Source organism: Penicillium arizonense (genome assembly GCF_001773325.1).
Source record: "Penicillium arizonense strain CBS 141311 chromosome Unknown PENARI_contig013, whole genome shotgun sequence".
In the NCBI taxonomy this organism is placed as follows: Eukaryota; Fungi; Ascomycota; class Eurotiomycetes; order Eurotiales; family Aspergillaceae; genus Penicillium; species Penicillium arizonense.
Window position 1 is genome coordinate 357,813 of NW_019173290.1, and position 26,527 is coordinate 384,339.

The 26,527-nt window shown below is 50.7% G+C and overlaps 7 protein-coding genes across 7 annotated transcripts; 2 read left to right on the plus strand and 5 right to left on the minus strand.

The window, feature by feature from the left end:
• Positions 1-65: 65 nt before the first annotated feature.
• On the minus strand, positions 66-6,294 carry PENARI_c013G03490 (tetratricopeptide repeat protein; the record flags this gene model as incomplete). Its single annotated transcript, XM_022633169.1, has 3 exons — positions 66-698; positions 759-5,795; positions 5,848-6,294. 3 exons carry the CDS (start codon positions 6,292-6,294, stop codon positions 66-68), a joined length of 6,117 nt encoding a protein of 2,038 aa, XP_022486939.1.
• A 2,050-nt stretch (positions 6,295-8,344) lies between these two features.
• On the minus strand, positions 8,345-9,078 carry PENARI_c013G10538 (uncharacterized protein; the record flags this gene model as incomplete). Its single annotated transcript, XM_022633341.1, has 2 exons — positions 8,345-8,785; positions 8,863-9,078. 2 exons carry the CDS (start codon positions 9,076-9,078, stop codon positions 8,345-8,347), a joined length of 657 nt encoding a protein of 218 aa, XP_022486952.1.
• A 609-nt stretch (positions 9,079-9,687) lies between these two features.
• PENARI_c013G05050 (uncharacterized protein) lies at positions 9,688-10,089 on the plus strand (the record flags this gene model as incomplete). The annotated part of the gene is made up of 1 exon (XM_022633202.1): positions 9,688-10,089. One exon carries the CDS (start codon positions 9,688-9,690, stop codon positions 10,087-10,089), a length of 402 nt encoding a protein of 133 aa, XP_022486956.1.
• A 1,850-nt stretch (positions 10,090-11,939) lies between these two features.
• PENARI_c013G03551 (aminophospholipid-translocating P4-type ATPase DNF3) lies at positions 11,940-16,940 on the minus strand (the record flags this gene model as incomplete). The annotated part of the gene is made up of 1 exon (XM_022633171.1): positions 11,940-16,940. One exon carries the CDS (start codon positions 16,938-16,940, stop codon positions 11,940-11,942), a length of 5,001 nt encoding a protein of 1,666 aa, XP_022486811.1.
• Positions 16,941-18,045: 1,105 nt separating this feature from the next.
• On the minus strand, positions 18,046-20,248 carry rfeF (uncharacterized protein; the record flags this gene model as incomplete). Its single annotated transcript, XM_022633343.1, has 7 exons — positions 18,046-18,384; positions 18,440-18,507; positions 18,558-19,434; positions 19,529-19,882; positions 19,984-20,031; positions 20,077-20,187; positions 20,243-20,248. 7 exons carry the CDS (start codon positions 20,246-20,248, stop codon positions 18,046-18,048), a joined length of 1,803 nt encoding a protein of 600 aa, XP_022486830.1.
• A 965-nt stretch (positions 20,249-21,213) lies between these two features.
• On the plus strand, positions 21,214-22,506 carry PENARI_c013G10817 (Gfo/Idh/MocA family protein; the record flags this gene model as incomplete). Its single annotated transcript, XM_022633347.1, has 1 exon — positions 21,214-22,506. The coding sequence occupies one exon, from the start codon at positions 21,214-21,216 to the stop codon at positions 22,504-22,506; it is 1,293 nt and encodes a 430-aa protein (XP_022486804.1).
• Positions 22,507-22,872: 366 nt separating this feature from the next.
• On the minus strand, positions 22,873-24,986 carry PENARI_c013G04854 (signal recognition particle subunit SRP72; the record flags this gene model as incomplete). The annotated part of the gene is made up of 4 exons (XM_022633199.1): positions 22,873-24,076; positions 24,132-24,276; positions 24,332-24,605; positions 24,666-24,986. 4 exons carry the CDS (start codon positions 24,984-24,986, stop codon positions 22,873-22,875), a joined length of 1,944 nt encoding a protein of 647 aa, XP_022487020.1.
• Between the last annotated feature and the right edge of the window lie 1,541 nt (positions 24,987-26,527).

Below are 26,527 nucleotides of genomic sequence, written 5' to 3' on the forward strand. Positions count from 1 at the left end.
AACAAGAACAAACGCTCAATAAATCACAATAAAGTCTCCACAGATACAACATCCCGTCTCGAATTTTAAGCAGCAATCTGACTCATAGTCAAGACCTTCCCAGTACTAATCTTCCGCAGCTGGTTCTGATGCTTATTAACCTTCCCAACTGTAAGGAAGCCATAGCTAGTAGGCGGCTGCCACAACCCCAAATTATCAGCGCCCTTAGGCTGCCACTTGTCAACACTCTCAATCGAAGACTGGGACCAAGTCTTCTCAGTCATCAACTGCTCATTAATATCCCTAAGGAGATCAGTATAGAGACTAGACTGCTTAGCCCAGCCGCCGTTTCGCTGGTAAGCGCGCTTCAAGAGTTCAGTGTGCTGAACAGCAAATGCGCCCATCTCGGCGGATGTCACGTCTGTCTGGGTGTGCGTTACTTGGCGGAGAGCTGTCTCGTGCACCGCCATTGCGCCGGCGTAGTTTCCTATTGCTGTGTATAGCTCCGAGAGCAGAGCGGTGAGCTCCAAGGTGATACGGTCGAATTGGCCCCATACGCGGCCGATGTTGTAGCATAGGTCGGTGCAGAGGCGAATGGCTTGTTCCTTGCGGCCGCAGGAGAAGCGGGCTTCGACGAGGCGTCGGCCAATGGAGATGATTGTGTCGGACGACCAGGTCTTTTGGACAATGCGGGAGGACCAGAGGTCGTTGAGGACGTACTAGATAGAAATGTTAGTTTCTGTTGCAAGACTTGATTAAAGTAGAGGGTGTCTGCTTACCTCCAGATCCTCGAAGTTCTTTTGTTCGCCCAAGAGAATGGTGATTTCATTGACCTCGCTCACATCCAAATCCGTGAAACGGACACCAGTAGCGCGGTACACGATCAGAATATCTTGAAGCACAACACGAGAGAGCTCAGACATAGCCTTGACCAGTTTAGAATCCGAAGATTTCTTCACGCCGTGACCGAGGAGGTACTTGGCAAGCAAGATACCCTCCTTGGTGTTACTGTGAGTGCTGAAGCCATCGACCTGCTGAATAAACTTGTGCAGGATGCTAGAAAGCTCATAGGCCTCCTGGAAGTGGCCTTGCTCAATCTCCTGGTGTATAGCAAGTACAGTCTTTGTAATAATGTGAGTATCATACTCGCGCTTGGTTATCTCAGCAATGGTAATCTGGTAGAAGGCCTGGATGCTGACTTTGCTCGACTGAGTCTTGATGGAGAAGTGCTCAGTGAACAGACGGAAGAGCTCGGTGTCGGTCTTTTGAAGCTCCTCTGTGGCGTTGCGAGTGCGCTGGAAGCTTAGCAGGCGAACACCACTGATGAAGATAGCGAGGAATTCCTTCTCCTTCCGAGCAGTGTAGAACGACTCGTACAGATTGATCTCGGAGACGAGCTCGGCCATGATCGCGGTGTAAGTGCGCTTTTGCAAGAGCGACTCCTCAAAGGCGACGATGAAGACTGCAACCTTTCGAGAAATGGTAGTTTTCTCGGTGCTGGTGGTCTCACGGATCAGACGAGACCGAAGAGTTTGCAGGAGAGTCCATGCAGCCTCCTGGTGGCCGACGGTCTTATACATCTGTGCAATAGTCTGGGAAGACTTGTACATGCGCTGAGAGTCTGTCTCTTGCTCAAAAATAGAAGTAGTCGCCGTTGTAAGGGTCTTCACAGCCTCTGTGGCTGAAGTCTTGGTGTTCTGCTTGTGGTAGGATGTCACAAGTTCTTGAAGAGCAGTGAGGCTAGTTTGGGACGCGTAGCCCTCTTGCTTGACAGAAGAATAATAGTCCTCTTGATAGAGGGAAACAGCCTTGGAAACAGTCTCGGTGCTGCTCGAATACAGCTTAGCAAGCCGCTGCTTGATGATACTGATAGTCGATGTGGTAGTGGCTGTGCTCGACTCGGTAAACTCGCGAGTGTCGACAGTGAAAGAGAACTTTGAGCTCATCTTGAGCGCGTACTCGTAGAGCGATAGAGTCTCCTTTTGGTACTTCTCGCTGGAGTGGCTGATCTCGGCCAGCCTTATGGTAGCCTTGTAAGTGGAGACATGGGACTCGCCGTAGACCTTCAAGCAAGTCTCGCGGTAGCTGGTCGCGAGGCTGTGGATCACAGTAATATCCGCCTTTATGTGTGTCTCTAGCAAGGACGAGTAGCGAGAGTAGATGGTTTCGATATCCTCACTTTCGATGGACAACTCCTGGCCGTGCAGAGTGATGGTCTTCCACAAAATCTCATACACTTGCTGAGCCTCCTTCCAGCGCTTGCTGCTCTCATAGATGGTGCATAGAGCGCGGGCTGCGCTGATGGAGCGGGCATCGAGAGTTTCCTTCTTGCCAAAGGCAACGAAGATCTCGTAGTAGGCTTTTTCTGCCTCTACTTCTTGGTGATACTTTATAGCACGGTCACCCCAGCTGTAGAGGGTCTGGATAGTCCGCTCACCTGTTTTGCCAATTTGGGTCGACAGAACTTTGTAAATCTCCTGGTACATAGAGGTAACCTTGGAGAACTGGTAGGTAGTCTCATAGAAGGAAATGATATCCTTGGTGACACTGGTGAAGAGTTCGTCTTTGACAGAAACAGATGAGATGACAGACTTGAAAGTATTCTCATAAACAGTGGAAGCCTTCTCAATCTGCAAGTTCTTAAAGTAGACTTGGGCAAGGCTGATGGCATGTCGAGCCACCCGAGTAGTCTCAGAAGTGAGCTTAATTACGGAGGTCTTGCTTTCAATACCCGACCAGATGCTTTGCATCGCGCGCTGGTGGATCTCAATGGCCTTCTCGTACTTGCCCTGTTGAACGTACGATTCGGCAATTGTCTCTGCCATCTGGATAGTAGAAGCAACAGACTTCGTGGAGACCGAGGTTGACTGAGAAGCCGCCTCGAAAACCTCGCGCAAGAGCTCAAACTGCTGATGTGTCTGAACGATAGTGGAGGATGATGATCTCGAGGAAGTGCTGGAGCGTGTCGTAGTTATAGACTCTTGAACAATCTCACTCAGAGCCGAGGCAACAGCAACAGTGGAAGAGCTGCTAGTGCGCTTTTCAGACTTGTATTGACTCCAGAGAGAAGAAAGAGCTGACTCGGCCAAGGAGTACCACTTCTGTGTTTTGATGTGGGACGTGAACTTCTCAATGGTCGAGCTGAGGCTCTCAAAGCGAGACGATTGCTGTTGCAGAGATACCCACATGCCACTGACAATGCTCTCGGCCTCATCCTTGCGGCCGTGCTTGGTGAGGAACTCGGAGTATTTCAGAGTCACATCCACCTGCTGCTTGATCACAGACTCAGATGTCTGCTCCACACTGGACAGACTCTGCCAGAGCTCAAAGAGACTGGACTCGGCACGGGTGATCTCACCGCGCTGCTCGAAGACTTCCACACTGGAAATAGTAGATGTGATGCGACGCTCATCCGTGACTTCCAGATGCTGGATGTTGTACTCATGGCGGGTCTGCATGACTTCAGAAACAAACTCCGACTTGCCGAAGTACTGCAGCTGTTCAAAGAAGATGTCGGTAGTATCCTGTGTCTCAGAAGAGAAACGGCCATAGCGGGTTATGCTCAACTCATATAGCTCCTTGCAAACAGCGGTAGCTTCCTCAATGTTCTTGATATCAATGTAGAGCTGAACAAGCGAGCGAGTGTACTTGACGGTCAGATCGTGAGACACACCCCGCTCTTCTTTGGTTCGCTCGATCAAGTAGCGGAGTATATTCTCCTTCTTCTTAATAATTGTGGTCTCCTTAATGTCAACCTTGGTCATAGACTGCATGAATAGCTCAGCAGTAGCCTTGACCACGCTGCTCTGTGAGCCAAGGAGTTTCTCGCTAAGTACCCAAGACTCATAGAGATAGTCCACACTGGTTCGAAGACCGAGGGTGTGGGTCAGACGACCTTGGAGCACGAGGCTTTGCAGCAAGGATTGAGAAACATTGTTGAATAGCAAGCGACGAAGCTTAATAGACAGAGACAAGAACTCCTCGGCGGTATGCAGGGAGAACTGGATCTGCTGTGTGCTGGTCTCAAGCAGAGCCAAAAGAATTGAATCAGGTAGACATTGCTTGAAGGTGGCAGTGAGTTTGAAAGTATCCTTGCCTTCCATCATGGGAGACAAGGAGAAATGAGCGGGCCAGTAACGTGCGGTATACTCAAGCAACTCATAGCGATCGAAAAAGTGGTTCTGAGTTGACGGGCGGACAGTGACGGAAGACACCTCCAGGTCATCCTGGACATGGAACTTCACATATGCCAGACAGCGGGTGACGATATCGTAGTGAGCTTCCTTCAAGTGGAATGGGAAGCCACCCTTGTTTGTGAAATCGGTAACCGCGCTAGCCACGGTGATCAAGTGTTGGCGCAAGGCGGAATAACGGAAAGATATGACACCGTCATAAACAGTTACAAAGGCTCCGATGGCGCTGAGAATATCTTGAGTAGTGTCGCCAATGTGGTGCACAGGCTCCATGCGCTTGGTGTCAGTCTCGAACAAGGCGTGTACCTCGCTGACACGGAATGGACGGTGAGATGCCAGAGTCCAGGCCAGCAGAGAACGAGTGTCTGTGTCTTGGAGATTGATGGTGGCGAGTAGCTTGTTGAATACCTCGCTCAGAGACGCAGGGGTAGATTGCACAGCCGATAAGATATCAGGAAAGGTTCGCAGCTTAGTGAGGCTAGAGACTACCATCAAAGCCCAGATGAAGGATCCCTGGGACTTTTGGACAATAGTCTTTAGGATTTCTTCCCGGTCATCGGGCTTGAGGACATTGAATGGTCTGGTAGATTCCAAGGTAGCCGAAATGACTGTCTTGATATCCTCAAGCACATGAGCTGGCTCGATAGTGAAGTTGTGCGTTCCTTGGGGGAGCGAACAGCGGAGAGGTCGTGACAGCACAACTGCTCGTACACCAGAACTATGCGAAGTGAGACGAGAGAGTTGGCTCAACACACGGGGAACAGAGTCTGAAGGACTAGAAAGCTCACTCAGACCATCAATGAGGATTGTTACATCACGGAGGCTCTTTGAGGCGACCAAAGCGGCATTCCAAAGAGACTCTTCGATATCCTTGGTCGAGGTACTAGAGCGAGCGATGCGGATGGCCTGGTCAAGGGCCTCGAGAAAGGCAGCATCTCCGACCTGGCGATCCAAGAGCTGAAGCAGCACGCCTTTGATGACGTTGATGCTAGTGGCAGTCTCGCTGATATCCTCGTGGATTCTGTACACGACCACATCTGTGTCATCCCCGTCAGGGGAGGAGTGCAACTTATCCACAATCCACTGTGATAGGACAGTCTTTCCACTGCCGACGCCACCGTTGATGACAGTCAGGCCTGGACGGCGAGTCTGCTGCTGAGTCAAGTGACTCTCAAACCACTCGCAGGTGTACTCAGCTGCACGGGGCTGGCGAGCAGACAGAATGGCAGAGACAGCACGGTCGTGGAAAGAGAGGAACTCGCGAATCTCCCGGACTTTGACTACCGGGTTTGTGGTAAACTCCAAGGTAGCAGAGCTGCTGGTCCACAAGACTTCGATGAGTGAAGCACGGTGAGACTGGAAGGAATGAATGTGATGAGAGAAACGAGCATGGAAATCCGATACATCGACAGCTCGAGAGAAGTTGTGCGCCTTGCGGTAATAGTGTACGCTCACATTACAAATGAGCTCAACGAGATCGGAGTAAGCGGCAACAACCTCACTCTGGGCATCAGTGACCGATTCCTGAGAGCGCCATTGAGCTGTCAGGCGGGAAACATCCTGCGCCAGGTTGTGGAAAGTGCCAAAGACATAGGAAAGAAGATCGATTTGATCGGGACCGAGCTATATAAGATCAGTCTCTATACAGGATTTTGAGACAGGCATTGCAACTTACCGAAAGCAAGACTAGACAAGAACCCCACATAGACTGGGCAGCCTCCTCGGAGTATAAGGCGAAGGGTTGAATTTCCTTAGATAGTTGATCCAGTTGAGCAATGAGATAGGCAGTCCACTTGAACACACGGTCCAACTGGCTACCATCGCGGGGCATGTAGCGCAGACGTTCAATGGCAATGCTATCGAAGACATCATCGGCCCCCTTCACGCTCTCCAGTATGGAGCGGGCTTCAACGTCCAATTTGCCGAAGACGCGTGATGTCATTCGATAGTTCAGCTCACGCAGAACACCAAGACGGTTTGACTCCGAGTGGCCATTGGAAACAACAGTTGTGTGACCATTGCTGATTGGGAAGAACTGGGCCTTCTTCAACGCAGCCACGCCATTACCATTGGAGGGGACGGGCACTGGAACGGGGGTGACGCTCTCAACCTGGGCAGCCATGTTGATATTCTGTTACAGTTTGCTGTGCGTTTAGTCCAATTGTCAGTGTATATTCAGACGGCCCAATCCAGCAGCACAACTTACGGTTATACGCTTTTCTGATTTTTATGATAAAATGGGTTTGCGTGAAGGTTTGCTGGTAAAGCTATGCTAGCATATCAGATGGAGAGGGTATAAAACTAATGAAACAAAATTATAAAAGGAAATAGACAGAGAAATAAAACAGATGCTTTGAAATGCAGGAAGGTAATTCACTGACAAACATATTTCCTCGGGCTCCCATCCCATATAAGTAGATATAGCAGAACTAACCCCTGTCATTCACCAGCCCAGACGCCTACAGGGGAGCAGCAATGAAAATCAGACAAAACGGTAACACCGTTCTGAGAATAGAAGGGGCTGCATTGCCGGGCTTCTGAATTGGGTCTGTACAGAAAGCCACCAGACATGGATAGGGAACGGCAACGAATCAGGGAATCATGGTAACGACCAGAATACGGACCAGGATAGCGCCGGTTTCACCGACTGCACACTATGAAATGGCGCTTTCCTACTTGGAATTTGGCAGACCATCACATAGAGGCGTCGAGACTATCGAGGCGCAGGCGTCTGAGAAGATGTTGAGCTCGGGGAGGCGGATACGCCGAAATGCTACCATTGAGCATTACATTGGGTAGGTTTAGTGGCCGTTGAAGTGCCGTTCTGGGTATATCCGTGCATAAGATAGAAAGCTACCTAGGGGTTGACCGAAACGGGCGTGCGTGGCATCAAAGAAACAGCCATACATGGGAGGAGACTGCAGTGAGACCTCAAAAGCATATTCGCCCTGCTATCAGATTGTCAGACACGGTCGGCGCAAAACTTTACCTATACGAGACATACAGTTGGTTATTGTCATCTCAAGGGTTTCTTCAGCATTTTTCTGGCATTGTTCTGAGACCATTTTTGACTATAATCGTGAGTAAGCCTACTCAATCAACAAAGAATGTATATAATTCCTACTGAAAATACCCCGTGTAAAACGCATAGTGCATAGAAATAGTCAGATTATGTCCAATGGGCAAACAATGCCGAGATCTGGGCTACAGGGTTGGTGCGAACCACCTCAGAGCTCGTGCTGCTCGGGGCAGCCGTAGTAGTGGCTTGCGCAGACACATCATATCCTGCAAGCCATTGGTTTAGCGCTTTGAAATACTCCAATGACAAAAGTACGGAATGCCTGGGAGTCAAAGGACAGCATGCCAGGGTTTTCTTCAGATGCGTAATTTCTCCACAAATACTTCCAAGGACCCCTTAGCAACGCAAAATCCTTTCCCTGAGGGTTTGTTCGGCCCAAACTTGGGTTGTTTTGCATGGTCAGCTCGCATATTCAGGGGTGAACATCATTGGACGCCATTTCGGACCGAACTGGGTTTGGATCTACCGGAAGTGGGGAGGGTCTAGCTACGCCACAGCAGAAAGATAGAATTTGACAGCTGGGAGCCAGGGTTATAGCTATTTACTCTAGAACTTAACAGTAAGCCCGTATCCTCTTCCGGAGCAAGCCATTTTTGCCGAGTCGCAAACCCGGGAGATTATTGAATTCAAGTCCCGCAGGTTTGAGCAGACCAAGCGTGCCAGTGTATCGGAAGCCATAGCATTCTCAAAATCGCCATACAAATCGCAGTAAATGGGGCAACTTGCATACAAGTCCGAAATCACAGAGGTCAGATGTAGCGGGGAGTTGGCAGGGATTGTCCATTGGCTCGAGTGGGATCCACTGTTCGTCCGGTGTTCCCTAGCGTGATCGCAATAATACAGACAGGCGCTAAGAATAAAGAATACAGTATATTTGCGGTCAAATTGGCCGAGTTATCACACTCTTATGCTATGCAGAGTGCTGCAAGTCCAAGTGTCGAATGAGGTGGATACTAAGTATACTCCGGAGTATAGTCCGAAGAATACCCTACCCCGAAGTATACAATCCGTGTCCGCAAACCCTAACTTGCATCTTTCTATTCCCCGCATGTAAAAGATCGTAAATACATGAATCCCAAGTCTAGTATTACATTCATGACTCCGCCATGACTCGCTTAAGGCGAATTTCCAGCCCCTGGGAACCGGGCGGAAGATCGGCTCCATTATCATGCTGGTCAAAATACAAGCGCCAAATCTCGCGGCCATTGCCGATCTCGAGGTCTGTCTCCGCTTGATCTCGCGTGTCATCTTCAGGCAACCGAATGGCCAGCCACCCTTCCCATCCCTCCAGCGTCATGTATTGCTCGTCTTTCGTCCAGTCAAAGGGCCCACACACGTGGCCTTCGGTGTCAGGACGCCCTCCCCAGCGCATCTCATGCGTGTTAGCGTCCAAGAACACCCATCGCAAGGTGGGGGTCTCTTCGCCAGTAATTGTCACCACACCGGATGTATTGTTCGGGGGGAAATCAGGGTGGGTGTAGAAGCCACCATTGAAGGGAGACAAAGCGGAGCTGGGTGTCTTGGAGATATAGAGCTGTGACGAAACAATTGGTTAGCATGAATTTTTGTTTGTTTTCTTTTTCTCTGTTTCATATGCATGACGATACTTACTTTCCCGTCTTGCCCCACATATACACGGGCATTCTGAACTTGTGCGCGTTGGCTCTCTGTGCCCTGGCTGAGAGCACATGTGGCCACCAAGTGGCATCGCTGCTTGCGAGCTGAGGTTTTTCGGTTTTCCTCTTGGTCGCGCGTACCCTGCGTAGCTTCGTTTAACCCAATCATGGTTGGCAGCATAGACGCCATCATGACCACTCCGAGAACCATTGTGGATGATATGATATTGATGTCAAAATTTCAAGATATCGTGCGAATGTGTGTATGGGAAAGATGTGCAGGTGTATGGATCTAACAGCTAAATACCGAGCTTTCAGCTCTCCCTAGCACTGTGGGGAGTAGATGGCACTAGGGGTTGAACAAGTCCACTTCTACTCCATAAATTGCATCATCTTTTCTGCAGCTAAACAATTGATGCATGCAGGTATTCACGGCACAGACTCAAGGTGAGAGTGAGGAGGTTTGCAGATCCTCGAGCTCATTCAGCTATGTTATCATAGCACAGCGAAGTGGAACCTAGATAGATTGTTCTGTCAAATAAACAGATATTTCATGGCCCCAGCGGCCTATATATTTTTTACTGTCTCGTCTGGCTGTCCTCAGAGTATTTCTTCTAGTCCCCTGTCTTCTTCTCCGCTCAATCTCCAACCTCACGTCAACCCTAAGCCCCCGTCCCTTAAAACCACAATGTCTGCCAGGTATATCTAACTCCCTTTACTTCAATCCAAAACCCCCATCCCATTCCAAATGATCCTCTTCCCACTTAATCCCTTCCCATAACACCCAATCCACTCCCTCTCTTATACAAAAGCACACACAATGGCAAACAAGGCAACAAAAAAGTCCAAAAAGCCAAAGAACAACCAACCTCCACCCCCAATCGACCCCCCAAACCACGATCAGCCACCGGAAACCACCCAATCTCCAACCGATACCCTTCCCATGGGCTTAAGTGAAACTGACTTCCCTCCGCTCCCACACAGCCCCATCACCGGCAACCGCCAGGCCCGTGACGACGACAATATCCTCGGCACCGCCGGCGAGCCCACTAAGGAACTCCTCCCCAACGATGGAATGCAAGTCCCCGGCGTGACTGCCGGCACACCCGGTAAAGAGGAGAAGAACAGCTTGCAGATCAAGATCCACCTCAACCTGCACGCCAAGGTCCGTCTCGACCTCGACGCTAAGCTTTACGGTGACGTTGTCATTGGACTGCTGTAATGATATATTGCTTTCGATTTGAATTGGTGTCCTGGATATGAGATGTAGGTGTTTCGTTCCTGTGTCTGCTGCTCTGGTTCGGCTTCTAACCGTTTTACGTTAGGTCCATATGGCTTAGAATTGGGATTCGAACTGGGGACTATGACTGTGGCCAGTAGCCGTGCTATTTCTTAGAAATCTATGATTGTATTTAAATTACTTGTTCCTCTTGCGTGCTTACCATAGCGTGAAACGTGGTGGGTTTTCTGTTTTAACCTTCCTGATATAAGTACCACTGCTATATCTCAACACATGTATTACGATATCAATAAGCTAGTATCGTAAGGAAGGTAATAAGGGGTGTTCCACCATACTGTAAGACAGGGATAGATTTCCTTATGCTCACATACATGTCCCGGGTATCAGTTCCTGAGCTCTACCCATGTCCGCCACCAGATCCTATATACCGTACTTCAAGGATATCAACAAACTGCTGCAAATCCACAAGAAAGGCATAGGGCCATGCAATGCAAGGACCAAATTTACTTCCGTGCATCCCTCACTCCATGTATGTCTCAGTACGGAATTCTGTACAGTCTTTGCCCCATCGAGCCAAATCAGCCTCCACCTTCTATCTTGTCTCGCAGATCCGACGCTCTATCGGATCATTTCCATGAGGACCTGCAAAATCTGCGGGTCCCATTGCTACCTCTAGGCGTATTGTTCTGGTATTGAATGTCACTGTTTCTTTACGGAGTACAAATTATGTGCAATTTACCCCGTTTCAGCCTTGGAGGCCGGAACATATTAGCTCGATAGTGACTCCTTGAAGATTTAATTGTTTTGTGGATTATGCTGCGCCTATGGGGTCCTTTCCAGAGGGCCCTGTCTGCGTGGGTTATTGCGCCAATTGCAGCGTCTTTTACTAGTACGTCTCATGCGTTGGTGGACTGCTTGTTTTCTTTTCTGGAATGAGCTTATGTTGACTTCTTCCTGTAGAATCCACTAACTGGACTAACTTTAGTTAACTTACTTCTATGTCTGCCTTGAATATTAGGCCTCGTCATGGTCAATAATTTGCATAGGAAGATGGTTGGTGGCTCTCTAACTGCGTTCCCTCTCTCGCTTCATTGGTTTATACGTGTCTGCTCCCGGTGGCTATAGAGACCAAACTCTGACAAGTCGAGCCCTGACTGGCAAGATGACGCTATACTTGTATGGATATTGCAATTGATATAAAGCACAAAGAAATGAGATTAGTCACAACCTCAACACAGTCAAACATCTAAAAATTATTACCCTAGCTCTCAAGCCTAGATGCAAGAGCAAATTGTGAAAATCCTTTTCTCGTTGATTATGTCTAAAGAGGCAAAGTAGTATAGACAGGCGTCAAAAATAGAACCAAAAGGTCACTGTAAACTATATACGTAATAACGACCTGAAACGCAAATGTATGTCACACGTATGCAACAAGAAACAATCTCAAAAAAAAAAAGAAAAAAAAGCCAGACTACCAACAAGAGTCGGGGTATGGGTATCTTAATCTGTCAGCGACTGTGCAGAACCGAACAGATATACAAGGAAAGACCGGAACCAAGAACCGAAACAACATGCCAAACAAGCAACATGCAAAAACCCAACGCCTTTTGATACCCTCTTTTTTTGGGAGTGAGAGAGAGTGAGGGGAGGGATCGTATGATGAGGGAATGGAATGGTAGACGTGGGAATGTGTGTGCAAATCGGGGAAACAACGCAAACGCTATGAGAGAATGAATATTTTCGAAGGCAAAAAGCAAAAGCAAAGAGGGAAACAAACAGCCACACGGGTATACATGTACAAATCGAAGCAAGGACAATTCCAACCACGATCATCACTTGAGTTGGCCTTTCCGGACAGTACCAAAACCTTTACTGAAAAGCTCCTGGATTTCGACAGAGCGACGACGACCAGTGCCACCATCAGGAGAAGCAGTGTCAGGTCCGTGACCTCGCTCAGGAACACCCTGAGTCCCAACCTCTTGAGCAATCGGAGCCGTGCGACTAGGCACACTGCCATTATGACTCGCAGACCCACTAGCACTGGTGTACCCATCCAACTCGAACTCCTGGGTAGCAGGCTTCGAATCCGGCATAACACGCGGTCTAGCAAGCAACTCGGCAACTTGACGTTCACGCTCCCGCTCAAGGGCCTCAGACTCTGCATTCTCACGCGCAATCTCGAAGCTAGATTTCTTCGTTCCGCGATTCCAGCCCTGCTGGAGTTCTGAGGCAGCAGCTTCTTCGAAACGCTTGCGGATGTCGAGGTCTTGTTCGTATTCTTGGAAGAGGTCGACGTCTGTTGGGAAGAAGAGGGCGCGCAGGGTGCTGACGGTGAATTCGAAGAGGAGGACTGCTGCCACTGTGAGGAGGAGGACAGTCCAGAAGAGGAGGTTGTGGCCGGCGTGTTGGAGGAAGTTGTGGGGTACGTAGTAGACGCCTTTGCCGGAGGACATTGTGTATTGTTGGTCGAGGATTATGTCCCAAAGGAACCAGCCGCCGACGGAGATTATGATCACAATTAGGGAGAGGTAGGTTTTGTTGTGGACTTCCAGAGCTTGCAGTTTTAGGTTTATTACCACGATACAGGAGGAGAAGGTCAGGAGGCCGAGTGTGAAGGTATCGTTGTCGCTTGGGTTGACGCTTGCCATGCCGAAGAGGCCGTACATCGTGAAGAAAATGATGACTGCTTCGCAGGTTGCCATGAATGACCAGCCGAGGTAGAGCCAGATATTGAATCCGCCGTGCCTTTGGCCCTTGGTGTAGAGTTCGGGCACGGCGAGCAAGGTTGATGCTGATAGGTCTTTGGTGAAAATTCCGAGGAAGATGACTGCCAACGAGGTGAACAGAGTGTTGAACATACTCAAACTCCACGGCTCGTACAAACTCGTGCCGGTGTAGCCGTTCCAGCGCTGGTACAACGCCTGAGTGAGGTAGAACAACATTTCCTTCCAGAAGGTGCCAAGCGTGTACTTGCAAGCACGCATGTAGTTCCAGCGCCCGTGCACCAGAAGCAGTTTGAGAAGGAAGCGGAACTGTGCAATCGAGTAATCCGAAATACGAGCTGCCTGCAATCCTTCCTTGCCAGTGATTCCAATACCAACATGTGCTTCTTGGATCATAGCAATATCATTGGCGCCATCACCGATAGCGAGGGTGATCGAGTCGTTGAGATGCTTACGGATTGATTTCACCAGGAAGGCCTTCTGCTTGGGGCTGGCTCGGCAGCAGATGACAGAATCAGTCTTGACAGCCAACTGGAAGAACCGCTCGCGAACAAGCTCATCTGCCTCGATGGATGACAGCGTCTGGCCATCAACTACCACAACTGAGTGGGCCACACGGCCATGAGTAATCTCCCCAATAAGATGGATGATGCTCTGTTCAACATCGCCAATCTCTTGATCCAAGATGGTGAGGGTGGAGTACTCCTTGACAAGACGACACGAGTGGCCAACGTTAATGGCAGTCTCGCGCTTGTCACCGGTCAACATCCACATCTTGATGTTGGCTCGTCGAAGCTTATCAATGGCCTCGGGGACACCCTTCTGGAGCTTATCCTCGATGGCAGTGGCGCCAGTGAGTTCGAGCTGCTGCTCGATCTGCTCGCCGACCTGCTCAATCTTTTCCTGTCGGTCGACAATGCTAGTGCACGCCTCATTGTATGCAGTCTTCCAGGTTGTGTAGGTAGTTTCATCTAAGAACCGATGCCCATATAGAAGAGTCCGTAGACCATCAGTGGCAAAGTCATTCAAATGCTGGAAACAGCGCTCGAAAATGGCAGTCTCGTTAACAACAAGTGCCTCCTCAACAAGATCCTCTTCATCCTCGCCATTGGTAGAGCTCCCAGAATCAGAGATCGCAGCAGACTGTCGACTTAACTGCGCCGAAGGCCGAGGGCTGTAGTACTCACTATCAACCTCCTTATTCAGAATTCCACCATCAGTCTCCCGATCCCGGAGCCAGACATCAATACTAGCCCGAAGAGTCGAACCATTCTGACCAGTGATTGAAGAGCGTCGACGCGTGAAACTAGGCCGGGTCATGCTGCTGCGGACTCCACTGTTCTTCCGACTATGATGTTCGCTGTTGCGTCGAATAACCTGCGTCGCCTCAGCGGCCTTGCGCCTACTCGCACGTCGCTCAATCTCGTTCGCTTTCTCCTGTGCAAGCGCAGCTTGCTTCAGTAGACGCATCAGCGTGGTATCAGCGCCTTTGCAGAACAGGCAGATACGGCGATCGGGCATGCGGACGACGACGGACATGCGCTTGCGCGTGCTTGAGAACTCGATCACGTCCATGATCTCGTAGACTTCGTCGCTGGTAGCTTCATCCGGGCCATTGGGTTGCGTGCGAATAGTCAAGCTGTTCGACTGGCGGTCCATCACGAGATATCCCATTTCCTGAGCGGCGAGGACAAGGGCTAGCTCGTCCGGCGAGGAAGCCTGGAAAGTGGTAACACCATGCTCATCTTCCTCAGGAATGCAAGTGTGACAGAGGGCCATGGACAGGATGAAAAGCTTGGCCTTGCGGGCAAAGATCGTGTATGGTTTGCGTTGTATATAGTCAATCATCTCCTCGGTACGGTGGGCAACGGCGGAACGACCAGGCTGGCGGACCGCATCAAGCGCACCAGAGACATTCGATGGGCGGGGACCCATCTGCATCTCCGAGACGTTGGACTTGCGGCCCATCGCCTTCTTTCCCTTGGCGCTTCGCTTCTTGTGAATCAACTTGGTGTGGTCTCCTTCGCGGGCAGCTTCCTCTTGAAGATCGGCGTCGTGCAGCCAGGCGGTTCCGGCCACACTCATCTTACGGAAGCGCATCGAGTTGTTTGTCAGGGTACCAGTCTTGTCGGAGAAGATGTAGCTGACTTGACCGAGCTCTTCGTTGATAGTGGAAGTGCGGGCTTCGAGGGGTGTGTTGGTTTCGGGGTCGTACATATCGATATCATTCAAAAGCAGCATCTGCGCAACCTTCACGATTTCCATACTGACATACAGTGAGATGGGAATCATGGTATTGAACATGATCAGGAATGAGGTGAAGATAGGGCCGTACTGGACACTGGCGTTGGAGAGGTACCAGGATTTGCTCTCCACGTTTTGCGACCAGTATTTGTAGGCCACCGTGCAGACAACAGCCAGAATAACAACCAGGACTACAATCAACATGACAACACGGTTGACCTTATCCTGGAGTGCAGGCCTCTTAATACGCGGGTTCTTGTTGGCATTCATGCGGATCTTGCACTCTTCACCGGTGTAAATGACCATACCAAGGGCGCGGTCAGTGTTCCGAATGATACTGCCACGATATACGATCTCGTTGTTGGTCAAGGGTAGCTTCTCTTGAGCATTGACGGTGACATGTCCATCAAATTTATAGAGATCCAAGTTGGGGTCCTCAACAACGAAGTGTAGCGAGTTGTTGATGTTGGTGATATCCTCGACCGTCGAGCACAGCTTTGAAACAGGCTGGCAAGGCTGCTTATTCTTCAAATTGGTCTCTCCATCAAGAGCCATAGTCTCAATGTAGGCCACACCATTAGGTCCACTGGCATGAAGGAGAGCAATATCAGCAGGGATCGGCTGATCGCGCTCAAGCTTGATAACATCGCCAACACGGATATCCTTCCACTTGATCAATGCCCAATCCTGAGCATTGCTGGTAACGGAAGCACCATCCGCAATCGTACCATGACCCGGACGGAGCACGAAAGCGTCCCGGTTATTCTCTTCCTTGTCGAGACGATATCGGCGCCAATCATCAAAACCCTCCTTACCCATAGAGATACCAACGAAGATCAAAAGCGGAACGATGGTGGTGTATGTTCCAGTCGTACTCAGACCGGGAATCATCTGCAAAATGGCAACAACCAAGAAGTAGAAATTGGCCACCTTGGTAAACTGAGCGAACAGCTGACGAGGGAAGAAACTCCACAGGCTGTACCGACTCGAGCGAATCGAATTGCTAATATAAGGCTTGTTGGTGCGCTCGTCGATCATGGTACCAACCTCAGAAGGGTTCAAATCAAGGTGACGTCCATCCCTCGTAGGTGGGATATCTTTGATACGCAGAATGAACTTCTGAACAGAAGTCAAAACTTCCTGAATGCGCAGCTCAACAGCAGCCTTTTTCCCAACCCATTTTTGGCGTGCCATAGGCACAGAAAACTGACCCTTGAAAGCCTTCTCAGAAGGCTCAGAAGAGACATATGTTGAAACCTCCTCCTTATGCTGCGAATCCAGCGTCGCCGTCGGTGCGAAACTCAACGCATTCTTCTCATCGGAGCTAGACCGTTCGATAGCCGCAGCCGGAGTTGAAGCCACCTCCGCAGCAGGCTCCTTGGCCTCGCCCAGCTCAGCCAGGGCAAGATCATCCTGCTCCGTATTCGAGTGAATAGTCTTATTAAAGATGGTGCGACGCAGCGAATAGCCACGGTTTCGCGAACGAGACCGACCGGCAGACTCAGGACTCGACGGCGAAATGGGGGAAAGGGTCGCATTCGCGTTTGCGGTTTGGGTTTGGGTATTAGGCGAAAGAGGCGATGTAGGCGAGCGACCAGCGGGTCGAGCAGACGGAGGCGCCAGCGCTGTATCAATAGTCAAGCCACGGGAATGGGGACGGCGGTCCCAGTTTGTCTGTCTTTGTTCCTCGGCCGAGGGGCGGTCGAGGTCGGTTGAGAAGCGGACATGTTGTGAGGAGATGCGGCGTCCAGAGTCGGAGAGTGTTCGCGACGAAACAAGGGAAGGGCGGCGGAGGGCGTCGTTGGTCTGAGTGATCTGCTCCGGTCGGGAGCCCTCGTTGTCGGCTGGCTCGTCGTGGTGGGACATGACGAAAGGCTGGAATTCCTCGCAGTGTCTGCGCGGGACAGACCCCGACGATCGCTTGAATTTTTCGTCCTCTGATCCGACTGTGTCCTTTCTCGTCCGTCTCTTGCTCAGATATAATTGGGGCTGGTGTATTCGGTCGAACTGAGTCCAATCACGCTGTCACTCATTCTTCTCTTTGCAGGGTATGGCAAGTTTTCCCTGTCGCAAAGCAAACGAGGGTTCTCTATTGCGAGGATCGAGCTCAAACGAGAGATGCTCCGACGCAAGGAATAATAATGGATGTAATCAATGAGTGTTCAAGTGTGCAGAAGAAACAGAGAGTGCGTAGAGTCGAAGACCAAGAGACCTGGGGGCAACACGGATCCGGTATATACCCAAAACGGTCTAGTGGCTCATGTCTAGAAGAGTGTCATGGAGCAAGGATAGGATTTGATAGGCAGAGAGGCAAGAAAATTGGAGTTTTAAGGCGAGTTTTGAAATCTAATAAAATCTAAAACAAACCCCCATAAAAGGCATTTCTGGTACGGTGGAGAGAAAGTTCAGGCAACACTCAATGGATGCAACCGATAGCCCTGACATACGCCAGGCACAGCCCCCAGACCACGCAACGGTTTAAGAATAGCCGGTTCTCCAGGGCTCCAAGTGGCTAATTGTTCTGCATCCATGGGCGAACATAGGCTGAATCCAGTAGTATACTTGGTTGTGGCCGCTATTGGCTATCTCACATTCCACCCCGAGTGCGTCAAAGTCCCGAAACTGAGTTTAGTGGCAACTTTGTACCAACGTTAAACATCTTACAGCTGACACAGATACAACCGCACATACACAAAGCCAGTGCCCAGGCCTCTCTGCCTTAGGAAAACCCCGAACGCGTGGCCCTTCCTCCGAGATCGCTCTTCACTATAAGGGTCTTGGCGGGGCCGATACGGGTTCTGGAAGATTAACATCCATTTTGTTGAAGAGTTTGGTTCAAATACAATTTCATATTGAGTTGAGATTACAAACTCCAGTCGTGGAGAAAACCATCCATTGAATATCATCGAATATCATCGCCGATCCCTCACAGCCGCATGGCAAAAGAAAAGCCCTATGACGTCATGTGCCACTAATAGCGTGGCGGTTGGCCATAAGGCGGATATCCAGATCCCTGCTGTGGTGCATATACGTACGGCTGTTGCTGTCCATAGGCACCGCGGGACGCCTGGTAGGGGGGTTGCTGGGGTGCCTGCTGGGGCGCCTGTGGGTATCCAGATTGCGGGTTGTAACCTGGAGGAGCACCTGGTGGTGGGTTGTACGAAGCAGGCGGACCTTGGCTTTGGGGAGGAGGCTGGTTGTATCCTCCGTATTGCCCTGCGGGTGCAGGTGGGGGTCCACGACGTTCGTGTTCTTGCTCGTCCTTGGTGTCGTAGGAGGAATCAATAGCACCGAGCATCAGCTTGGCACACTAGAAAAACAGTTAGTTATAGCGCTTCGATCAACAGTATGATAGAAAGACATACCCAAAGTTCACGGGTCAAGTGGACTGGTGGATTAGCACGAGACATCTCATCCTGCTCGACTTCGAAGTCTAGAACGCCACGTTAGCTGGGTCCACCGTGGACACTAGGTGGAACTTACTGGAGGTGCAGTCGATCAAGTGGCCAATGTGAGGGTCCTCATCGAGGGAAGACAGGAAATCACGAGCCCGCGAATCCGTGCCCACCTGCGAGAACTGGAAGGACACGGCACCAGGACCGTAACGGGTGCGCGATGTCTCCTCGACAGCATGACGAATGACATCGCCCACAGCACCGTGAGGTTCACCGGCGGGCTGTCCGTCAGTGATGGTGATGACAAGCACAGGCTTCTCAAGGCGGTTGGCGCGGGCCGGTCCCACCACCATGGGGTCAACGACCTTGCTCTTCAAGCTGGTGCCCAGAGGAGTGAGCCCGGAGAAGCGGACGCGAGACACCAAGCGGTTGACGTCCTCCGCATCACGGATTCCATCGCCTTGCTCTGCGGAATTCATGAAGCGGACGGAGATACCATCCTGGTCGAAGGTCGACGCCGCAGTAGCGACAATGCCCAGGATCTGTCTCAACTGATCCTTTCGGAGACCCTTCTCTTCGAATTCAATGGAGCCACTATCGTCCACGTAAAGGATAACATCGTACAACGCGAGCTTCATGACATCGGTAGCAACCTCCATGGGCACGGCCCATTCGTGGATCAACCGAGCAAGCTTGCCCGGTGCCTCAGCAGCAAGCGACTGGACAAGTCGGTCCAGTCGCTCCGGGGGGTAGAAGCTTTGGAGATTATTCTCTTGAATGCAGCTGATCAATAGCTGTCTGTATGCTGCAGCCTGCTGCTGCGTAACCGGTGGGGCTGAGGGCGAAGGACCGCCGGGAGCACCATACTGGCCGGGAGGTCCGCCTGGTGGTGCAGGCGAGGATCCAGGGCGCGCTTGGCCTCCGGGGTACGGAGCTCCCTGTGTGGGATATGGTGGTGCTTGGTTCTATTTTGGTCAGCATGATCCCGTAACAGGTGAAACATTCAAACGACGATTGCAAGACGACATCAAGCAAACAAAACAAGTAGCAATAGGGCACTGGGGTTCGACTGTACATAAGAGGGCTGTTGTCCAGGGTATGGTTGCTGGCCGGGATACTGTTGTTGTCCAGGATACTGGGGTTGCCCGGATGGTTGTTGTCCAGGGTATGGTTGTCCAGGTTGTCCAGGTTGTCCAGGTTGTCCATAGGGCTGTCCCGGGTAAGGCGAGCCGGAGGAGGCATAGGGCTGACCGGGCTGGCCTTGCGGTGGAGGTGGAGGCGGGCGCCCGTAGCCCTGAGATTGTGCGGGGTAGGGAGAGGTGGGCTGCGGAGGAGGCCTCGAGTAGGATCCAGGAGCTGGGGAGGAAGCATTTGCAGACTGGTATTGTTGGTGTGAGCCGTAGGGAGCATATCCTTGGTTATATCCCGACATGGTGGATTTGAGGTCGAATCCGAGGATGTAGAGGTTGAAGAAAGGAAAAAATAAACACAAAATACTAGGAAATCTTGCTTACCGAGCCCTGAGGGGGAGGGGAGCCTGGATATGCCTGATATTGTTGACTCTGCGTGGGGTCAGCTAATTTTCCATGACGTCGGGAGATACTTACGTGTCCAGGCTGCAGCGCTGAAGGAGGTCCTCCTGTGTATCCCGAAGGAGGTGCTCCGCCGTATGTGCCTGGCATTTGATTCTTCTGGCTTGCAGCGATTTTCTGTGCAAACTAAAGTGATGGGTCAGATTGAGCTGTCAGTTCAGTATTCGTTTCAGAAACTTACACCCATGATTGTTGGGGAAGAGGAGTTGAAAAGTAAAAGAAGTCAGCGCCTGCTCAGGTGGTCCGGGTTAATGACGTTGAGGTCGGATAAGTGCCCCTCTTATTTGAGGCTGAGCTGTATACGTGTGGTACCTCTGGGTACTTGGCCGCCCGCGTGATTCCACCCGGTGAAGAAGTATCTGTAGGTACCTCACATGAAGTCACATAGAGGACTTGTTTGCTTCGGGTAAGGTTATCTATAGTAATATCTGTATATCATTGTTAAAATATGTATTTGATTTAATCCAGTGTCCTTGACATACAGTAAGCTCGAACAAGGCTGATTACTCGATGCCTGAAAGGCCCACACCCCCACCCGCGATGCTTCCAGAAGGTGTGGGTTGAAGATTATTGCGTACATCTACATCTTACATAGCCTCATATAGTTCAGATGCCTTGAGTATACGAAATATCTACTACATCCCTGTCACTGTTGCCTGGTACATGGATACAAAGTAACCCTTGCATCAGATCAATCTACATACAACCACCTATTAACTACCCCCAACCTATACAGGATCGACAAATAGCTATGATCGATATGCAACTAACTATACCAGGTATCCCAGATCTTGATATCTTGGATCCGGGGTACAACTCAGCTGAACCACTGGACTCTACCCTGGACCATGGTAGGTGATGTCACAGGGCATGCTCCCCTTGATACATCACAGCTTCCTCCTTTCTCAGTTTGACCTCACTTCAATCTTCCTTGGAACAATACTAGCCATCGCGCTTGCCTAAAATTCAGCTTTTGACAGTATTCACCTTCCTTTTGATTGCCATAATTCCTAAGCTTGCTACAACATAGCTTGCTAAACCATCCTGGTCATTCGCCACACTCAGGCACATAAGGACACAAAGCAAAAGCAATCATCGATCACCCTTCCCCGTCATCAGATCTGAACTTCGAACCTCTCGGCTCTTGTCAAGATGACCAACACCGTCCTCCGCCTAGGCATCCTAGGCGCGACGAGCGCCATCCAAGCCTACCTCCCAGTCCTACGTTCTCTCAGAACCCACTACACCCTCACAATAATATACGATCCCAGCGAAGAGGTCGTCAAACAATGCCAAACACGCTTCGGCATAACCCACAGTACAACCGTCATCGAAGATGTCCTACTCCATAAAGACGTGGACGTAGTCCTAAACCTCCTCCCAGTGGAATATCACGAACAACACACCGTAACAGCTCTAGAATCCGGCAAAGACGTAATGGTCGAAGCCCCACTCGCAATGAGCATCCCAAGTCTGCGCCGCATCCGCGACGCAACCAAAAAAGGCCAAGCTGCTCGATCCAGTAGCAGCATTAACAACAACACCAACAGCAACAACCCAGACGCACCGAAAGTCTTCGTCGGATGTGCGCGTCGATACGCGCCTTGCTTCACGGAAGTCTTCAAGAAAGAGCTGGCCAATCTAGGCCGCATACAATACGCGCGCTGCCGCAACATCGCCGGTCGAATGAATATCGCAACACCAGCTTCAACACCAAGCGGCATCAACGGGGCCAGCGCCGCGACAACCGTGAAACAGCTCAACAGCCCGGAGAAATTCACCAAGATACTAGAAGACGTGTTCGGCGAAGACCTCACACCCGACCGAATCGCGTTCTGTCGCTACCTTGGTATGCTGGGCTGCCACGATCTCTCCCTGATGCGCGAGTCACTGGGTTTCCCAGATGCAGTCTCCAACGTCGCTATCACAGACCCGTTCTATTCTGCCATCTTCCATTACACAAATTCCTCCGATGGTCATCCATTCACGCTCGTCTATGAAGCAGGCATTGACGCTGTTCCGCGCTGTGATGCCCATTTGACGGTTTATGGTGCTGACAAGACCATCACTGTTGAGTATGATTTCCCTCGACCCGGTGAAAAGATTAGTAGTGGGACTTTTGTACGTGTTGTTGTTGAAGAGGCTGGCTCTCTGCAAGAGGTGGGAGTGGGTAATGGTCAGGGAAATGGCAGTATCAACGGCAAAGAAAACCGCCAACAGACTGAGGATGAGCTTCTTCGTCCACGCATCAAGCGCACTGAGACGGTCTGTTCCTGCGAAGAGGCATACGAGCGTCAATTCATGGCATTGCACTCTTATTTGCTTGGTGGGGACTCGGCTGCGAAGACTACTACTGAGGATGCTTTTATGGATTTGCGGTTGCTGCTTATGATATTTGAGCATTATAATCGGCAGTGTGGTACTATTCGTACTCCGCTTGGTTGAGCTCTGGTTTGAGGTGTTCTCATGGGCGTTGGGGCTGGATATCAAAAGGGAAATTGCATTCATACTCATGCTTCTGGCGAGTTGTGTTTCCTAGCTGTTGTTTTTTTTATATAGGTCTTAGAAGACTAGTCTACATTTAATCTCCACTCCACTTGTGTGACGTTGTTCATGGACCTAAATGAAAAGTAGGGGTTGGCTAGGTAGTAATCTATGTTATCTAACATGCCGAACAGGCAAGATTTTCAGCACCCAAAAGTCTTGCTGAACGCAAGATACAAGATACGTAATGTAGATCCATACATCACAAGCTATACACATTCCGAGCTAACAATGCAGTACAATCATCTCATACAAACAAGAACTAAATCACCTCTTCCCCTTCTTCTTATTCTTCTTCGCATTGGAACCACCACCAGCAGCAGCCTTCTGCTGCTGACTAGCAGCCTCATTGGCCTTCTCATCAACAACCCCACCCTGCGTCAAAGCCGCAGCACGCTGCTTACCCTTCTTACCCTTAGGCCGGTAAGAGGAGCGATCACGTACAGGCAGCCAGCGCTCAGGGTCAGCCTTCTTAGCAGGATCAAAGTCCTTGGGCAGGCGGGACTTGCGGACGCGCTTGTGGGCGCGGTCGTCGGCTCCAGCGGTGCGTTTGCGGGCACCTGCGATGGCGGCGGCGGCTGCTGCGGCTGATGAGGCGGAGGGGGAGACGCCGGCGGATTCCAGGGCGGAGATGTCGATGTCGGCAATTAGGTCGGAGACTTGGGGCAGGGCGTTGAGTTGGGATTCGATTTGCGAGTAGTCCAGGGTTGCTTGGGAGGCGACGTAGCCGGCGATTGCGAGGCGATCGTTCGGGTTTTGCTTGTGCAGTTCTTGGAAAAGGTCGCCTGCTGTGGAGAGGTCGGCGCGGTCTTCCGAGTGGAGGAGGGAGGCGGCTGCGGCGCGGAGGAGGGACGCTGGGGGCTCGGGCTTTGTGCGCCAGTAGGTGGCGGCTTGGGCTAGGGTTGTGCGGATTTGGACCTTGCGGCCTTCGAGCTGGTACAGGGAGACCAGGACGCTGAGGAAGCCTGGGTTGAAGCGGGCGTTTTGGTCGGCTTCGGAAATTGATTCCTCTAGGATGCGGAGGGTGCGCTCCATTGCTTGGATGGCGGAGGTGGTGTTGCCGCCGTTGACGTAGAGCTGGACTACTGTCAGAAGGAGGCCGAGGTCTGTGGGACGTCTCTCGAGCAGGGGAAGGATCTGGTTTAGGGCCTTGGATCCTGTCTGGCCTTGAGCGTGAGCTGCGGCGTTGTAGACGGAGAGAAGGTTGGTGGTGGCATCGGTTGAGGGCGATGGGCGCTTGGACAGTGCCTTGGATGTAGACCGGATGATTCCATCGTATTTCTGGACAAGGAGATCAGTGGCATGAGCGTTGCCGACTAGATCACGATCCTGGAAATCGAATAACCGGTCGTTGTCGGTGGCATCTGGGGTCTCGTGGAGGGCCTTGTAGAGGATGAAGGGGTTTGCGACAGTCTGGCGGGCGAGGACAATGTTGTTCCGGGCGATCTTCTTGGTTGATAACTCGGGGATGCTAATAATTTAGATGTAAGTTTCTGCCCGATGTACGCCAGTATGTTTCCACTTACTCTTCCACGGAGATATCTTTGAGAACTGCCTCGGCCTCTTCCAGCTTACCAAGTCGGATTAAAACATACAGGTACTGCACAGAAATAGGCAGCAGCTCTGCAGCCTTATCCTCAGGTGAAAGGTCCTCCGATGTTCGGCAGATATCTATTAGCAGTGTCAGTTCGAGCTCCGTCTTGTAGAGATAATGGCGGGGTCTGACTTTGGGCACGGTTGAGCAATACTTCGCCTTGCTTGAATGCTCCCTTCGCAATGTTCAAGCAAGCTGCGTTGTAGGTTGTTTCGAACGATTCCAAATCCTCCCTCGACAGACGATCATGGCGCACGAATTCCGGCTCTCCTTTCCACTGTAGTTGCGCATCGGTGGCCCACGAGTTGATGTTCAAGTCATTGATCTCATGGCTGTGGGATGTCGTATTTTGCAAGAGTTGTTCGTAAAGCTCAGCAGTACGTCGGAATTCTTCAGCACGGTAGCGCTATCGTTGCAAAGATATATTAGCATTGGTACTCGAGTAGCACTGAATAGGACACCGTACCACTTGTGCCTCCAAATGATCAGCACCACGGCCAGAAGCCGTACGGGTCAAAGCTTCCGTAGCTTGCTCAAGCTTTCCACACTTGTATGATGCATAAGCGTATTCCAACCCAGCGCTCTTCTTCAGCTCATCACCTCCGGCCTCGAATGTGCGGAGAGCCTCGTCGTAACGGTCGAGTTTTAATAGAGCAACAACCTTCATGTGTTGCGCTTGCAGGTCTGACTTGGACTTGGCGAGGACTGCATTGCACGACTGGAGGACTTCCTCGTGGTCGTCAATCGATGCTCGCTGCAGCAGCGAAGCCAGCGATTGCGCAACCATGGCGGGGAAGATCGGGGTTTCGCGAGGTATTAAAATTGAGTACGGCAAATACACCTGGTAGTGTCGAATGGGGGTTATTCAGATACAGAAAGGCACGGTTCACTAAATTCCCCGAGTCAACTGATATCAAAGTCCAATGTGCGGAACTGTTCTTTCCCCATTGGGGCAACTCTGCATCTCTGGCCGTGTGAGCCACCGTAGCTCACGTGATATGGGGTTGAGGACTCAATACGTTATTGGCATTGAACATATGAGGTTTTTCTTAGACGTGAGCTTTGAATATGTTGGAACAGAGCTTATCAATATATCCTGCCTTTATTGGATTGGCTATATACCGTGCAGATCGCTTTTGTAAATATATCACTGTACAGCAGAAATATAAAACCATGGTAAATTTGGTGGCAATGGCAGCAAACAGTCTGGTTAAATCCTTCCAATTCAGGTCAACCCAACTCCAGTAATTGAGGTGTGCATTGAGTCGGGGAAGAGTTTTCTGATCTCAGGGTTAAATGGATGACTATGCTTTATACTTCTCTGATCTCTAAAGCAACCATGCAATGACACATTACCGGTTCCGGAGAGAAACAAGACATCTACTTGTATGACAAGTGCATTTCTGACACCCAAGGGCATAATGAAGCCGATCATATGCCGACATGATCTATCACTGCTCGGCCCGTCTAAGTATATACTAGGGCATGTGCTATAGGTGAGGCAGAGCCCCGGTGAGAACTACTGGATTGGCTGTTTCTAACTTTGATGAGACAGACTCCGGAAGTAGCCCCAAGTCTCTGATCAGCGCACTCAAGTCGGTGATCTTTGGGGCTGTGTCCGGTACGTGTACACGGAGTACACCTGACACATCCGGCAGACCGGATTAGACATACTTGGATAGATGATATCTTCCATGGGCTCTCCAGGTACTGTACAGCGTACTGTAGTAGCGAGCATCAAGACCCTGAAAGTATCTGGTTGACTAAGCTTTAATCTGAGGAGAAAGACCCCCAATCCATCAAGACAGTGTGGAGTGGGCGAAGAATATTCAGTCATCGACAGGGGCAGATCGGCAAAGGGATCCTCTTGAGAGATAACGTTTCAAACAAACAACGTGTCCAAGCTCCTTAAGAATGTCTAAGGGTAAATAGTTTGCGCCTTTAAAAGTCTGCGGAATGGGCGCAAACCAATACGAAAAACTTCGTTCCGATGGCTGTAGGGTAGGGCGTAGCGCCTTGGCCTGCAAGAGATCAGACAGCGGCAACAAGGCAATGGGGGCGGGCGACGCGCGGACGTGGAGCTCGGAAGCCATAACGGCGAGTGAGAGAGAGGGAGTGCTGGTTAGAGGCCTTGGCACCGGCAGGGTTCAAGATAATCATGGGGACCGAGTTATGTCCAGTGTCTGTTGAACATGCCCACCATACTCCCTAATTCATAATAGTGATGGGATTTCAACCGGCTGAGTCGTTGAAACCGAATATGTAACATCCCTGAAAGTAGAGAAAAGACAGAAAAGAGAAAGAGACTGTAACATGAAGACTACACGT